Source organism: Antrostomus carolinensis, unplaced genomic scaffold, assembly GCF_000700745.2.
Source record: "Antrostomus carolinensis isolate BGI_N321 unplaced genomic scaffold, ASM70074v2 scaffold21539, whole genome shotgun sequence".
Lineage (NCBI taxonomy): Eukaryota > Metazoa > Chordata > Aves > Caprimulgiformes > Caprimulgidae > Antrostomus > Antrostomus carolinensis.
Genome location: NW_010338138.1, coordinates 8 through 15,998, shown reverse-complemented (window position 1 = coordinate 15,998; position 15,991 = coordinate 8). Strand labels below are relative to the sequence as shown.

At 38.2% G+C, this 15,991-nt stretch overlaps 1 protein-coding gene across 1 annotated transcript in view; it reads left to right on the top strand.

Annotated features, from left to right (window-relative positions):
- Positions 1-15,609, top strand: part of LOC104530734 (cAMP-specific 3',5'-cyclic phosphodiesterase 7B) — a gene marked incomplete at both ends in the record, with an annotated part of 24,928 nt that extends 9,319 nt beyond the window's left edge. The window contains 6 exons of the mRNA XM_010175416.1: positions 4,093-4,244; positions 5,515-5,578; positions 8,290-8,385; positions 10,053-10,153; positions 11,623-11,754; positions 15,502-15,609. Coding sequence (XP_010173718.1) covers positions 4,093-4,244; positions 5,515-5,578; positions 8,290-8,385; positions 10,053-10,153; positions 11,623-11,754; positions 15,502-15,609 — 653 coding nt within the window. The remainder of the gene's footprint in view (positions 1-4,092; positions 4,245-5,514; positions 5,579-8,289; positions 8,386-10,052; positions 10,154-11,622; positions 11,755-15,501) is intronic.
- Positions 15,610-15,991: the final 382 nt, after the last annotated feature.

The window sequence follows — 15,991 nt, the reverse complement described above, 5'->3', positions numbered from 1 at the left end:
TCCCTGAAATAACAGAGGTTGAGGTGTAGTGAGCCATAGATCACGATAAAGTGAGCAGATCTGTGTAACTGGAGGAACTTTGTAAAGAGAGAGAAGGCAACCATTGATTCCTGTAGCTTATTAACCTCTTGAGGGCCACGTGCTGTATCCAGACATTATCCATACTCTGATAGTGTGTGTATATATGATGTGGATATCAAACGACCCAAGATAAAATGCAACCACTATTGCTGCCTGCTGAAACGTGTCAGGAGATATGTTGTGAGCTCAAGCTGCCTGTGTTTTTGAAGGCAGAAGTTAAGCTTTGTGAGGAATGCTTGTATGGACACTTCTGTAAATGTGTATGTAATTCATACAATATGTGTATGTGTGTGTCATTTATACAATAACTTTATGATTCATACAATAACTTTATTGAGTATACAAAGGCATTCTCCAACCACTGTGCTAGGCAGTAACTCCACAGGATGTGAGAATGTACATCTTTTGAGAGACACAGATGATGCTTCTTTTAGGTAAACAAAATATTCAGAAGTTGCCACGATGATTAAAGATAAACACAGTTCTCAGGGGAAGTTTTAAGAGTATAAACAAAAGCCATTCTTGTTTGTCTCCCATGTTAATTTCTAAATTGCGTGTAATTACTAAATCCTTCCCATGTGAGCCTTGCAGCTTGTGTTCTTTAACTAGATACTGTAGCATATGTTTTAGCACCCATAGTTCCATGATTGAAGTTCAGTGATATCTGCAATGATATTTTTGATTCATTTACTTGTAATTCCATTTAACCTAATTAGAAATAGCTAGCAATAACTCTTTATGTTTCAAAGTCATTATATGACTTACATCAGGTGTCATCATTGAAATTTTATGTTTACCATTGAAATTGAAATTTACAGTTGTCAATAAAGAAGCAGTATGTTCAGCATATAAGTCATTTACATAAACCTTTAATTTCATCTTAAAACTGCATCTTGATTTTGTGTCAGCTGGTGGATCCATATGTGAGGAATGGCTCTTCACTGCTGGGAGATTCGGGTGCGACTGCTGAGCTCAGGATAGAATTTGAGCATTCACTCTCAGCTGCTTCACCTTTTGCTCTTCTTTTTTAACCATCCTTTTTCTTTCAACTTCATATGGATGTGCATTTCTTTTTTGTTTGACACTAATCTTGGGAGAGGAAAGAGAAAATTATGGTGAGATTATAATAGTTTGGGGTGTGTTGTGCTCGGAGGTGGGCAGAGTCTTAGTCCAGTTTTATCCAAGACACCATTACATTATCGTGGATGGCATAGTAATCTGTTAAGCGTCATAGCACTCATCTGACAAGTCCTGTGATTCATAGAGAAATCAGTTATTACTGAAATGACCCAAAGGATGTGATTTTAACTTTATGTCCTTTAACATCCAGAGTTTGCATGTGGATAGACTGCAGTGTGGGATTCACGCTGTCCTGTCAAAAGCCCAGTTTTGAAACTGTGCTTCCCACCCTTCTTTATCATTATTATGAACTCCTTCCCTTATGAATGAAAATACGGGGCAACAGATTATTGTGGATAATCTTTTTTTGCATAATATATTGCAATACAGTGCTCATCTGAAGCAGAAAGTCCTATTCCAGAGGTGCTGTATGATGAGGATTTAATTTCATTTGAGACCCGTGATAACCATATGGAGCAATGTGACAAAGTAGTGGCAGCCAGTTTGATGGTTCAATTCAGAAAATACGTTTCACAATAAGAAATTATTTATTTCAACCTGATTTGGGGGGGTTTGATAAGTATTATTTGTGCTACTGAAATAATGTGGTAATCCAAAGGATAAAATAACCACTTCTTCATAATCCAACATATGGCTGCTTGTTGGGTCTCAGGCCAAAGCTTCACCCTCAGATCATCCACAGGAACTCTACATGTGAGTTTTAAAGACAGTTTAGGAGAACATAGGTGGTAATTTCAGTCATCTGTCTTTAACTGAAAAAAACAGATATTAACTTAGACAAAAGTTAGTTGGAGCAACTACTAATTTTTAATGTACAAAAAGGAACTCGTCTCTACTTTAAAATGTAAACTTGTTACCTGAAAGCAGTGACACTTTAGGGGCAAAGATGGAATTGGGAAAGTTGGGAAGTCCAGAAACAGCTGATGGAAGTTTAAAAACTGAATTAATTTTAAGAGTGCTTTGCTATCCAGCAGTTAAACTGAATGCTAGCCACTTCTTAGCTATATAAATGAAAATAAATGCAAAAAGAAGTCTACCAGTTCTTCCACATGTCACTGTCACGGGTAACTGTTAGCACCTACATTAGTCACTCCTTCAACAGGCCATGAAATTGTTCCAGCTTTTAAAATGTGTGAGAGATTTAAGGCAGGTGCTGGCGTACCATAAATGAAAATCCAGCCTTCAGGCTGGTACAGTAGTGACATTGTTACTGTTTGCATTCTTGAAAACACATGGCTTGTCAAGTTGCAATAGAATTATTTTGTGCTTTTATATTATTAAAACCTAGTGAGGTCTTTGGACTGCCCATGAGAAGTGTAAGGCTTAAAGGTCTAAGAAAATACATTAATTATTGATACTTGGTGTGTAAGTATGTATTTTTTGTTGTTGTTACTGACTTTGTGCCACTCCATAGCTGTTGGATTACTTAAGGAAGAAACTTGCTACAGAAGGTGCTCACACGTCTGCTGTTGCTGAAAGCAAACACTGAACCATCTATGATCCAAAAAACCCCTAATGACTTATCTGAAAAACCTCTCAGAATAATAATACTCATAAAACCAGCATAAAAGTGATATTTTAATTTCACAGCAGAACAAACACTCGGCATTTTTGCATAAAAAGAAATAGCAGAATAGAGTCATCTTCAGTCCCTGGATATTTTTCCTGAGCTCTTATTTAAGCTGAAATCCAGTGAATTGCTGTGCAACTTCTTATCTCATGCAATCAGCACCCGTTCTCTAAAAGGAGTGCTTAATCTTCAGTTTCTTACAAAGTTCCTCTTGCAAATAAAACTGTGTCAAATCTTACTACCTTTGAGCAACTGCCTAGTTTCTGTCCTCCCTTTTTCCAAAACTGCAGGAAAAAAACTTTACGGGCTGCAAAATGAAAACATCACAAGTGCATGTGAGGTTCTGTCAAAAGTTCAGATGCAATTACCTAAGTCATTATCAATTTTAGGAAGCCTGCATATTATTCTTGCTAATGATAAGGTAATTTAATTATTCTAATTACTGATTTAATCACTGTATAAGAACTACCCTGTTTTTTGTATCACATTTAGCCCTATATGAAAATCTCCTAATACAGCATTAGGGAATTAGAATTATCCTGGTACTGAATGAAAAGAACATATTCTGTTGTGTAACCAGAAATGCATGTATTGCTTGAATATACTTGCTTTCCTAAGTGTAGAACTAAAATATTTTCTTCATTTATAATTTACCTTATTATGTAGGAAGGACAGCAGCCAATACAATAGGGTTATTAACGTATTCTTATTTCTTTCTCTCTTTCCTTTCATTTTACAAAAGTGGGTCATACATTTGTGCTTTCAAACTATACTTTGAGGTCTCTTTTGGTGTCACTTTTTTGGTTTTCTATCCAAGAGCGCTTTATATGCTAGTGCTACACAATTTTAATATATTCCAGTGACACTCTAGTGAGGTAGCAAGGTTGTGCTATTTTCAACTGTATAGGTAGGGAACAGAGGCACAGAAGAGTAAGAGCAGTTTTTCCATACCTAACTCTCCCTAGTCATTTAGGATCCCATTTACACATGTATCACCCCTCCAGTGACTTAGCCTGGATCCCATTAAAGTCTGTGGCAGGCAGTGTACTGAACTCAGGTCTTCCAAGTCCCTCGTTAGTACTCTGATTAATGGAACATATTTCCTTTCAGAAATAAACAAATATATTATGCTGGAGTATAGAGATTTGAATACCACTCCTTCATGTGGATTGGCAAGAAGCATGAACTTTATGATTTTTGTATCACTATTTTACAGTTTTTGCTGTTTCTCTTATTAAATAATTTAAAATGTCATCCTTCATCTTGAGTTTCATGGTCTCTGTACTGATTGCTTTTCACAGATACTACATTCTCAGGGGAAATCGGCACCAAGAAAAAAGTGAAAAGACTGTTAAGTTTCCAGAGGTATTTCCATGCATCCCGGTTACTGCGTGGAATTGTACCACAAACCTCTCTGTATTTACTGGATGAGGACTACCTTGGGCAAGCAAGGGTAAGATGGGTCTCTAGATCTCCATTTCTTTTAATAATATTCCAGAGTGTCAGTTTTGTTTCAGTGTTCAGATAAACAAATATATGGCTGATCTTTCTTAAATGACCTACCTTACTTGCCTGCCTCACAGCAAACAGACTGTCCGTTCCTCTTTTATGGTTACAGCTTTAAAGGCTTAGTCTCAAAGCAACAAGAAAATGTCTAAATCTATTCAGGATTTTCAGATTCTGTGAACTGAAATAATAATCTGGATTTATTAAAGGATGAAGAATCCCTGGCTGAGTTACTGATTTAAGTAAGTGCAGCCTCGACACAGGATTTAGTTCCTCTGCTTGAAAAAAGACAGCTGTCTCTCAGCTGGTGTGGGGCAGCTTTAGGCAACCCACAATAGCTCTCCATAATGGCAAAGGCTAGTAAACAGGAAACATTAACTGGAAAGAACTTCACAATTATCAAAATATAATTCTCTTATTTTGCAGCTCTTATACTTGCTTTGAATTATGTTTTCTAACAAAACTTGCACAACTAATGGCATTGGGGTTATGTGCCTAGGCAATTTTTATTCTTTGCAAGAGAAGATTACATGCCAGGTGTTAGAAAGTAATTAAGAATCCAGAACTGGCTTGAATATAGACTAAGCAATGGGAATGAATGCACATTTCATTCACACGTGTGCCACTGCAGGTCACAGAGTTAGTCCAGACTCAGTCTCTTGACTGAACTGATGTAGCTGTAGAAATACTGTATGTGGTGACAATGATGGATTCTTCTGCGTGGCTGAGTGGGCTTCACAGAAGCACTGTATCCAAGTTTATAAAAGCTATTCCTGTGTATTGGTTTGTTTAGCAAAATCTACTTCATATTCATCATGAGAGCTAAGATTGCATTTTACTGTAATGAAAGAGTAAGAGAATTTTTACTGAATTGATTTTGGGACATGAAAGAACAATTAAAAAGTTATGCAGTAAAAGGGAATATTTTTTTCATACTCTGTTTTATATTATTCCATCTTTTGAGCTCTATTTAGAAGGTATTTTTAGTCTCAAGTTCAAAACCTCCTCAATTAAAAATGCAAGTGATATTTTATGCAGTGTAGCTAAATTTGGTTCCTAATGTCTGGTATCTCAAATACATTTCTACAGCTTTCCTGAACAGAACTTCAAAGCTGCAGCAACCAAACCTGTGATTGATTAACATGGAATAATAATTTAAATCTGCTTTGCAGTTTGACATACAAGTCATTTACCTTTTCATATTTGTTTTTTTCTAGCATATGCTATCCAAAGTGGGAATGTGGGATTTTGACATTTTCTTGTTTGACCGCTTGACAAATGGTAAGTAATTTTTAAAAAGTTTTTGTTTTAATATCTCTCATATATGACTATTCTAAAAATCCCTAATTAATTAATTGTTAAATGTTTACAGTTTAGGTTACTGAAGAGAAACTGGATACAGTTAACTTAAAATCATATCTTTGAACTCCACATGATATGGAGGATTGATTCCCTGTCCTCTCTCCTTTAGGAATTTAGGAGTAGGGGGCAATGGTGATGAGTTCCCCAGCACAGCAGGCACATCTCCTCTGTGAATACCCCACCTTGCCCAGTGCTCTTGCGTAATAGATACAAGACTCTGCAAGTGGAACCAGCAATAATGAGGACAATGGTCCATTTAGCTTGGAGGTCTCGCTGAGGTTAAGTTGGCCTATGCCCTGTGTCAAAACTTCTTCCATAAAGACAAAAAGATGGGTCATTGTCACAGACGTCCTTCTGAAGGAAACAGAAGACCCAATATGCAGACCAGACCCACTTCTTAGGGAAGTCTGATGTCTCCCCAGGGCCCAGGTTAAAGATGTTGAAGAGAAAGCTTCCTACCCTGGTAAAACCCCCAGATTATTATCCATTATTGATTTTTCAGGTAGGCAGCAATGAGGTTGCAACAAGAAGTCTGAGGGCAATCAAGAGAGACTTCAGGGCCTTGGGATGACTGATCAAGAGATCAGGAACACAAGCAGTGTTCTCCTCTATCCCTCCAGTTGCAGGGAATGATGAGGGAAGAAGCAGGCAGAACCAGAAGATCAATACCTGCCTCCAAGCCTGGTGTCACCAGCAGAATTTTGGGGTTTTTGATCATGGGTTGGTCTACACAATACCAAGGCTCCTGGTGAAGGGTCTGGAGCACAAGTCTTATGAGGAGTCGGCTGAGGAAATTGTTTAGTCTGGAGAAAAGGAGGCTGAGGGGAGACCTTATCACTGTCTACAACTACCTTAAAGAAGGGTGTAGCAGGGTGGGTCTTGGTCTCTTCTCCCAGGTAACAAGTGATAGGACAAGACGAAACAGCCTCAAATTGTGCCAGGGAAAGTTTAGATTGGTTATTAGGAAAAATTTCTTCACTGAAAGGGTTGTCAAGCACTGGAACAGGCTGCCCAGGGAAGCTGTTGTGTCACTATCCCTGAAGATATTTAGAAGACATGTAGATGTGGTGCTCAGGGACATGGTTAGAGGATTGACGGACTTCAGTGCTAGGTTAATGGTTGGACTCGATGATCTTAAAGGTCTTTTCCAACATAAATGATTCTATGATTCTATAATTTTCAGGCTTTTCCCAGAACGTTTACAACTATAGGATAATGTTTAAAGTGTGTTTTTATATTAAGCTAATCTCCTACATTTGTTATGGTCACCTTTTCAAGGAGATGTTTCAGTTTCCTTTACCTGGGGAATTCCAAAGGTATTTCAATATGCCTGTTAGATACACTGGTCAATAAGTCCAGACCTCTATAATCTGTCTATTTCTATTAACATGAAATACCTTTAACAGAAGATGCCCTTGTTTCTGTTCAGCAGCAAAAAGATTCATTAAGACAGTAAAAATCTGTGAAATGTTTTGTCTAAATATATGCCTGTAACACCACACACACCAGTGTCTAGGCAATACTTCTTGATTAGGTAACTGCTGAAGAGGGTCATGATAACACCTTTCTCCTTTCTGTATTGCTCATAGGACTTAGGTCCCTCATTCCTCACATCCAATCCAGTTAGGTTGGGCTGGGGCAGAAGGTGTAGAAAAAAGTTGGTTTAGAGGGTAAATCTGCTGAACAACTGGCATTGAAGAGTGGAAAGGACTGCAAATAGCAAGGGAAGCAAAAACATAATTCTTCTAAGTTACTTTCTTGTGCCCCTGCTCAGTAGTTGGGGACAAATAATTTCTGTGTCCTCTTTGTACATGTATTTATTTTCTTCCCTAAGTTACATTAAATAGGACAAGACAAATATTGTTTATACATTGTATGAGTTGGTTGATTTTGGGGTCTTTTTCTAACTTTTCTGGAAACATTGCTGCTGAATAATGCAGTGCAAACTTTTTAAAATACTGCATGTATGTATAGTTGATCATATAATAGAAGTTAGACTCAATCTTGCCCATGTTCCCAGTACTGGATTCACAGTAAGGCCAGCATAACTTAGAGTGGCACTTCAGATCATAAATACTGCAACTCATTTTTTCCTGTCTGCATCATCATTGTGAGATGCAATTGTAGCTGAGCTAGGTACAAGGATTATACCTTTGTACAGACATGTAAAATAAAAAAAATAATTACAAACTGCTGTTTTCTCAGTAATTAATTAATTAATACAGTATGGCAAGCCGAAGTGGCAGAAAAGCCTTTCTCCTTTCTGTCATTTCTGGAGGTAGCTTGGGTTATGAAGATGATGTGATTCTCAAACAAGCGTGTCCAAAGATTTCCAGTTAAAACCATGTCAATTCACCTTCTGTGTCATGTTGAAACAGCAAACGTGACTTTATGGCATCTAGACACAAGAATGGCACTCCACTGGTACAGCCGTACCATCAAATCTTGATTGTACATTGGAGTAATTTGTATAAGCTACTTTTGAGTATGAGTGTGTCATATAAGTTGATATGATATGGAGTAAGGCAACAGGAGTTGACTAATAATTAGGAAATTACCAAAATTTTTATTCTTGCTTGGTTTATAACTACATGTTCAGGTAATCTAAGAGTTGTTCTTTCTGCTTTTAGGAAACAGTCTTGTAACACTGCTTTGTCACCTCTTCAATGTACATGGACTTATTCACCATTTCCAGTTAGATATGGTTACATTACACAGGTTTTTAGGTAAGTGCTCACCTCAAAGCCATCTTTAAATGCAGTTTACAGCTTAAGTAGGGCATCAAAGAAGGCACTGTCTTGGTCTGTGTATCTGTGTAAAATCATGATGTTGCAAATATTTCAGTAAAACATTTCTGTGATACATATTAGCATACAATTTACAGGCACTCAGGTACTTGGTTCTTTACCTATTAAGTTAATGGAGGGACTTAAAAAGGCTCTGCATTGGGCTGAAGCATCCAAGTATCACAACTGCACTGGTAAAATTGTGCCATGCAGAGATGTGGCCAGCCAAGTAGGCCCACACAGATAGACAGACATTTTAGAACCTACCCGTGCACAGTACCATTGTGGTGCAGTGTCATTATTTTAGTGACTAATAGACCACTGAGACCCAGGGCAGTTAAAAGCTTATGTGCAAAATTTAACAAATTATATCAAGCTGTCTGCACTGAATAGTGTTGATGAAAGCCCCTGCTGCTCTTACTGCCAACAGAAATATTAGCCCCATGCTGTCAGCGAACCAGAAGAAGAAATTGGCCAAAATCAATTACTCTTTGCATCATGTATTGAATGCGGCTGAATGCCGGTTTGTTGGGCTGTCAGACAGAGTTTCAAAGGCAGGGTCTCTTCTTTAAGGCATAATTGTCGCTTCTGGAAAGCGTTCCTCCAGTGTGGAGACAGACAAAATCTCCCTGCCGTTTCTGACTCCTGTGGGCGGCTGTGAAGTGGACGCTCAGATAATTAGAGCTAGCGGTATTCAGGGTTTAAAGGATTACCCACTGTAAATTCACATGCTTGTGGAGCTGGAAACAAACTGAAGGCTAGGACTTCCTTTGGCATTCCCCATGCTGGAGATGAGTGCCATGGGAAATTTGCCCATTACCTTTGTGTTTGATTAATTTGATAGTGTCTAGGAGAGCGCTTTAGGCAAGATCATGTGCAACCTCCCCTGTTCATGTGGTGTTGCCCTGAGACCACCTGATGGTGCCACAAGGAACAGATGAGTATGAAGCACACACCTGGATGATTTTCTGTACGAGTGAAAGCTGAGAGTTAAAGGGTTATTGCTCAGCCTTCCAGATGGACCAGTTCCAGCACTGCACATTAAAACAAGTGGGAGTGGTATTTTAAAATGGATGCACAGACGTGACTAAAATGATCACAGAATATTTTGCTCTGAATGCTCCAGTGCTTTATCTTTTGATTCTCTGTCTGGAGGATGTAGGAATGTCTTTGACCATTAGTAGTCACTCAAATAACAAATGATGCCAGGATATCAGGGCCTCACTCGCTGCTGCTGTAAAATAGGTGGTACTGCCTTAATGACATTACTGCCCTATGACAGCAGCATAAATAATTACACTCCGTTGTGGATAAATTTGCCTCTCTTCCTTATTTATTTTACTCCTGAATGAGAGCCTTCACTAAGGCAAGAAAGAGTTGATTTATGAACTAAACCTAGTATATCCCCTTGGGCCTCACAAATCCTTTCATGCATTTTTTCTCTAAAGGTATCCCAATAAGAGCAGCAGTCTAAGTAAGCTACAGATATTTGAAGAAACTCCTTAGGCAGCTGACTGTAAAACCTCAAATTGTATTTTAAATCCAGTTCTCTTGTGGCCATGGTATTCAGAGACAAAAGGATCTTTATTTTCTTTTTCGGTTCCCAGTTATGGTTCAAGAAGATTACCATAGCCAGAACCCGTACCACAATGCTGTCCATGCTGCTGATGTCACACAAGCTATGCACTGCTATCTGAGGGAGCCCAAGGTAATGACAACCTTTCACAATGATGTTGCTTTCAGATAATTCTCAATATTTTTTTTCTAGGATTGAAAAAAACCCACAAAATATTTTTAGATAGCAGACAGCAACAAGGCAGTAGCAGAGTCAGCTACAGGTTACAGACAGTTTAAACTGGAGTCACTTGTCATCACGTAGGTGACATATCAAAATGATGTCATATGAGTTCTGGTGAGTTTTGCCATGACCATGTGTATCAGTCATCTGTGAGTGGCTCCAGTCCTCCCAGCAAAGCCAGTAGAAGGCAGCACATGCCCATGCCTCCATCCTTTCAGGGCATAAGCCCCTCACATCAATATTTGAAAATACCAAATTGGCAGTGCAACACCAGAAAGGAGGAAGAGGTTCCTTTTGACTGAGTCTGTTGCGAGGGCATCCTCCGCAGGAGTGAACAGCAGCTTTAGAGTGCTGCAGCGAGCCCTCACAACATGAGGGTGTGACATTGCTTTATGTGTTATAGCATGACTGTAATACTGTAGTGCTGAGCCACAGTGTAAGAATATAACTAATCTTTCCTGGCTTGACTTAAATGAAAGGAAGTTCTGCTAGAATTAGCAAATTGTTAGACCAGAATATAGTAATGGTAGGTGAGGACAGGAGCGGGCCCCAGCTTTCCTGTATTTCCAGCTGCTGCGAGGTCTGCAAGTCCCTGCTGTCAGAAAGTGCAGAGGACAGCCAGTATCCAGAATCTGTACCATACTGCTCTTCATTTCTCATCACAGGATGCTTCTTTCAGTTCATAGAACTGTACTCTGTACAGACTCATTGGGCTGGTAATAACTGCCTCAGAACGTTCAGAAAAGGAAAATGCTAAGACTTCAATTTTTTTCTCCCAATGATAACAAAATTTGCTTCTGAATGATAAGCTATATAGTAGAAAAAAATCTAGGCAGGTCTGAAGTTAGAAAGGTAAATTATGTTCTCTAATAAAATACCTATTTTTGAACTGAGCTATTTACAGCCAGGTTTGAAATTTCAAACATTTATAAACTCTGCCTTTTACAGCAGAGTGCTGTGCTAGAAAAATGAAGCCTGATGTACTGTTGGTATTACTAAATACTGTGTGAGGCAGAGCCCTTATATATGCTAACACATGCCAGCCTGCTAGTATACTTAATTTACTTTTTTAAAACTGAATCTTTTAGATTAAGCTCAAGCACTTCTGTAACAAGAATCCTTATATTGCCATAAATGATAAAGAAATAAGAATTAAAAACTGTAATAAAATATAAGCATATAGTCTGATATCTTTATATATGTTTGTTCAAGTCACCTTAAAAACGTTGTTCACAAAAATTATTTTATATTTGACATTTGTGTACTGTCCTACAAACTGAGCAATGCCATGATGTTAACCAATTCCTTAATTTGCAAAAAGGAAAAAAAAAAAGTGTTTACTGTTCATGTTCTGGTTGTGATTAATGTGTGTGATTCAGCTTGCCAACTTCCTCACCCCATCGGACATCATGCTTGGACTGCTAGCTGCTGCAGCTCATGACGTGGATCATCCAGGCGTCAACCAGCCCTTTCTGATCAAAACTAAACACCACCTTGCCAGCCTATACCAGGTAAAACCGCTCATCAAGTTGATAGTATGTAAAATGGTGTGAAGGAAAGTGTAAGCAATTTGCAGTGAACTTTCAAAATCTGGTAGTTGGGGGGATGCTGATCAAATCAAACCTGCAATTTAGAATCTGGACAATTTCAGTTAAGCTCCTCATTGGGTGTCTCTTCTTACAGCAAAGCTGATACACATGAGAAAGAAGGTGGAAATGTCAGATTTTGTTGAGGACATTTAAGTCAAATCAGTTCCTGGGGTTATTTCTGCTATAGATAATCTGGGGTAAGGAACTGTGGGTATGAATCACAGAGAGACAATTCGTACTTCATCTTCCTTCAGCAAGCAAGCAAGCAGCAGGCATGTTCTAAATCAGCATTGCACTAAGAAACTTCTGCGTCATGTGGCTCTACTGAAATTAAACGCTTAATGAATACTGCAATTTAAAAATAAAATAGAAGATAGAGGAAAAAAAGGGGAAAGTTGTAGATACTTATCCAAACATGCCTAGAAGTGTAAAGAAAGAAAAACAACCACCGTAGGTCACACCACAGACTATCTAGACCAGTATCCTGTTTCTCAGGGCATCCAGAAAAATATCTGAGAGAGAAACGTAAGTCTGGGATAAGGAAAGAGTAGTCCTTAACCTGGTATACATCTTCCCAGCTCTGGCAAGCAGTAGTAGAAGACTTCCTGAAACAAAAACACAGATGGTTTTGTTCAATAACTATTAATAAACCTATCCTACCCTGATTTTTGTGGTCCTTTTTGAATATATTTGTAGTTTGGGCCCATGGCAATCACTGTAGCTTTCAATTTATCTACAACTGTCTTATGTATATAATCTTGGATGCATGTATACATGATTATATATGCACAGCTCTACATTATACTTCACATACACTCGCCGGAGCAACGCTGTAAATCATTTTGGTTGCACTAATTCATAACTAATAAATGGAGATGGTATTGTTTTGTAGCCTTTGGAAGAGTCAACTTCAGATTTTGTAATAAGGTATCAGAAACAGAATATCCCAAGTTAAAAATTAATCTAACTGAAGAAGAGTCACCAATATGTATGTACCTTTCTGTACATACTTAGCAAATCGAGAGTTGTCGTACTCATACATGTGTGGTGCATTTTGCTCCAGTATTTTCTAAATGTCAGGCCAGCTGAGTGGGGAGGGAGAAAAGCCAGGGGACTTTGGGAAGATTATGTTAAGGATCTTTTGAAGAGAAGTGGGTAGAGTCATTCCACAAAAATGCTGGTCCTATGAAAAGGTATAAACAACTCCTCCTCAAATTAATTGTGGGAAACAGTAATATATAATTAGGTTGAAAATTCAGCCTAATCTGAAAGAAATGTGGCTAAAGTAAAATATTACTTTCTTGGAGAGATGGCTTCTGCTCAGCTAACTGGGCTTGATTGAATATACTTTCAAATGTTGGTTAGAAAAGGCAGTGACAATATGGCAAATGCAATCTTTCAACAGCAAATGTGAATTTTAAGTATCTTGTTTAGGGATATTCACTGGCAAGTTTCACTTGTATTATTTTATCTGAAATTGATCCCAGATTGTTTCCAAAGATTTTATTAGTAGTGTGTATTACATGAATGCCAACAAAAATAATTCTGGAAAATAGTTTTGATGAAAACATTTTTAGTCAAAAATTTAGATTCAGTGAGTAGTCTTTAAAACAATAAATTATATTCTTCTCAAGATTAGTACTTTAACATGTGCTTGAAACTGAAACAAAACCATTCTCGGGTTTTTGGTTTTTAAATAGCAGAGCCACAGAACTGCTGGGACTAATCAGAAAAATAATCAAACAAAAGTAAGTAGGTTTTAACAGAGTTGGTAGTCATTTGTCACTGAGACAGTAGTAGCTGAGACTTAGGGTTATCTGTTTATGGCATATCTTTGCTCTTGATTGTTTGTAAATTTAAATTAGAGCTTTATATTTGAATCATCTGGGAAAAAAGGTTTTGCAAAATTAGTTCGGTCAGTATTTGACAAAGATGCAAAGTGTTTTACCGCTTCTGAAGGGCATATATGAGCAGAATTATGTTTCAGGAAGATAAGTGTCATCACCAAGGAGTTCAGAACTTTCAGTATTCTTTTTCAAATTAAATCCATATGTTATGATGCAAGACCGTTTTTTGTAATCTATAGGGTAATTTCCATAAGTCTATTGCATGTGAGGAATCATAATTTTCCACAAAAATAAAAGTGCCTCGTTCAAGTCTCTAGCATTACAATGACAGTTGAGAGTGTAAAAGGTGACAGTAGGGGCCTGAAGGTCATGTAGCCTCCTGTGAGGAGCACAACAGCATTCCTCATATGTGATGCTGATTTCACTTATAATTCTCATTGGCCATTAAAGTGAAAAATAAAAGTTTTATTCTTGCTTGATAATCATTGTCGTTGGTCTCTGTAGCCTTAAGTCACAAATTATTCAAATTCTAATTGATAGATTTGGCTCACCCAACATTATTTCTGCTTCTTTTGACTGAAAGCAGCATACAATTCAAGGCTGCTCAGTCTGATACAATCCCTCCTTGTATTTTTCAAAAACTCCATGTCAAACTTAACACCAGGAAAACTCACACTGCATTTAAAAAAAAACAACAAACTGTAGTTTACTGAAAATTATTCATTAATTTCCTAAGAAAATAAATAGCTTTGATATAAATAAAATGTTATTTTATTACTTCAGTAATAGCGAGTTGAGACCTATCTTTGTCTGGCTCTTAAATGAAGGGTAATAGTTTAGAAGTCTTCAATGATCACATACAACATCTGTAGTACAAAACAGGTTTCAGAAATCTATAAAAGAACACTTTATAGCTTTAATATAGATGCATTTAAACTCGAAATAGGAAAATATGTTTTGGGCATCAGTTATGACAGTGCTACTCTGTGGTCTTCCTTAAAAGCACCATTTCTAATTTAAAGTATCATTTTCAACTATTTAACATTTTGTAGTTAAAACTAATTGCTGAATGACTAAGAATGGATGGATAGATTGAAAGAAATTTAGATTGCCTTCTACTCTGAATGAGTTTTCTCTGCCCCTAGTTAATAGCAAGTTATTGTTCCTTTCCAAATGTACATGTCAAGTGTGGTGGTTTGAGTAGCTCAGGGAAAGTAACAGATTGGCGATTTTGTGATAATACAAGTGAAAAAACATTTTTTTTCCTCACAGTCCTGAAGTCTGTGTTACAGCAATCCACTAGTTTTAGGCAGTAGATGTGACAGAGGCTTCCTAGCATGCAGCCTTTAAAACAAACCTGTGCTACTCAGTTTTTTAAAAAATAGACAGTTAGGGGAAGCAAGCTCTCTGGAGATCGGAGCTGAGAACCTCAGTCTACAAGGCAGCACACAGACTTTTCCCTGTGTGGGTTATCTTCTTACTAGCCGTAGCAATCCGATAGCTCATGGCAGTTAGTCTTAATAAAGCAGCAGAGTGTTCCTAGGTGGAATAGCTGACTTTACTAATTGTTGGCAGCAGCTTCAGGGGTTCTGCCTGCTTGCATTTAACAGGGGAATCATATGATTTGATGCTCAGTTGTCACTTGCAAAACTTGGCCTTTCCTTTTCCCTCTTCTATGTGCTTTGAGTGTGGGAAGCTAGATAGTGCAGCAGCTTTGGTGTAAACTCTCCCTACAGTAGCAGACAAAGAGCAGAAACTTACAGAAGTGGAAATGCTCTGGGATGGATACCTGAGTTTGCTTTTTCCTTTGCATAACTGTTAGTTGGATGCAAGAGAGTTCTTGGAGACCTACACACTCAGTTCTGTTCTGGCTGGCCTTCAGCATGGCCAAAGACCAACTGCATCCATGGACTGTAATTCTCCAGTTGAGGTAGGTTCTGCTGAAGCAGCTCCTCCCAGCAAGTAACACCGCTGTGCTGGAAGGTTGTGGGGGCACAGGGTGCTCCGAGGGGGATCTCCCCAGTTGGGATGTTTCAAAGGTGCAGACAGACCAGGGCCACAGGAACTGTGCACACAGGCACTGTCCGGAACAAGTGTAAGCCTTCCCAAAAAGTGAAATGTGAAAGTCAGGCAGGGTTTGTCTAATTTCCCCTACGGTAGGAAGATGGCAGCCTGTGGATTTGGGGTAACTGTTGGGACCAGGATTCAGCTCTGAGATTAGGGAGGCGAAAGAAGCAATAAAAATTTGTTGTTATGTCCTATTACATTCCGGTTATTTTTGGTCACAGTCCCTGGACTTCAGGAGGGCCAAC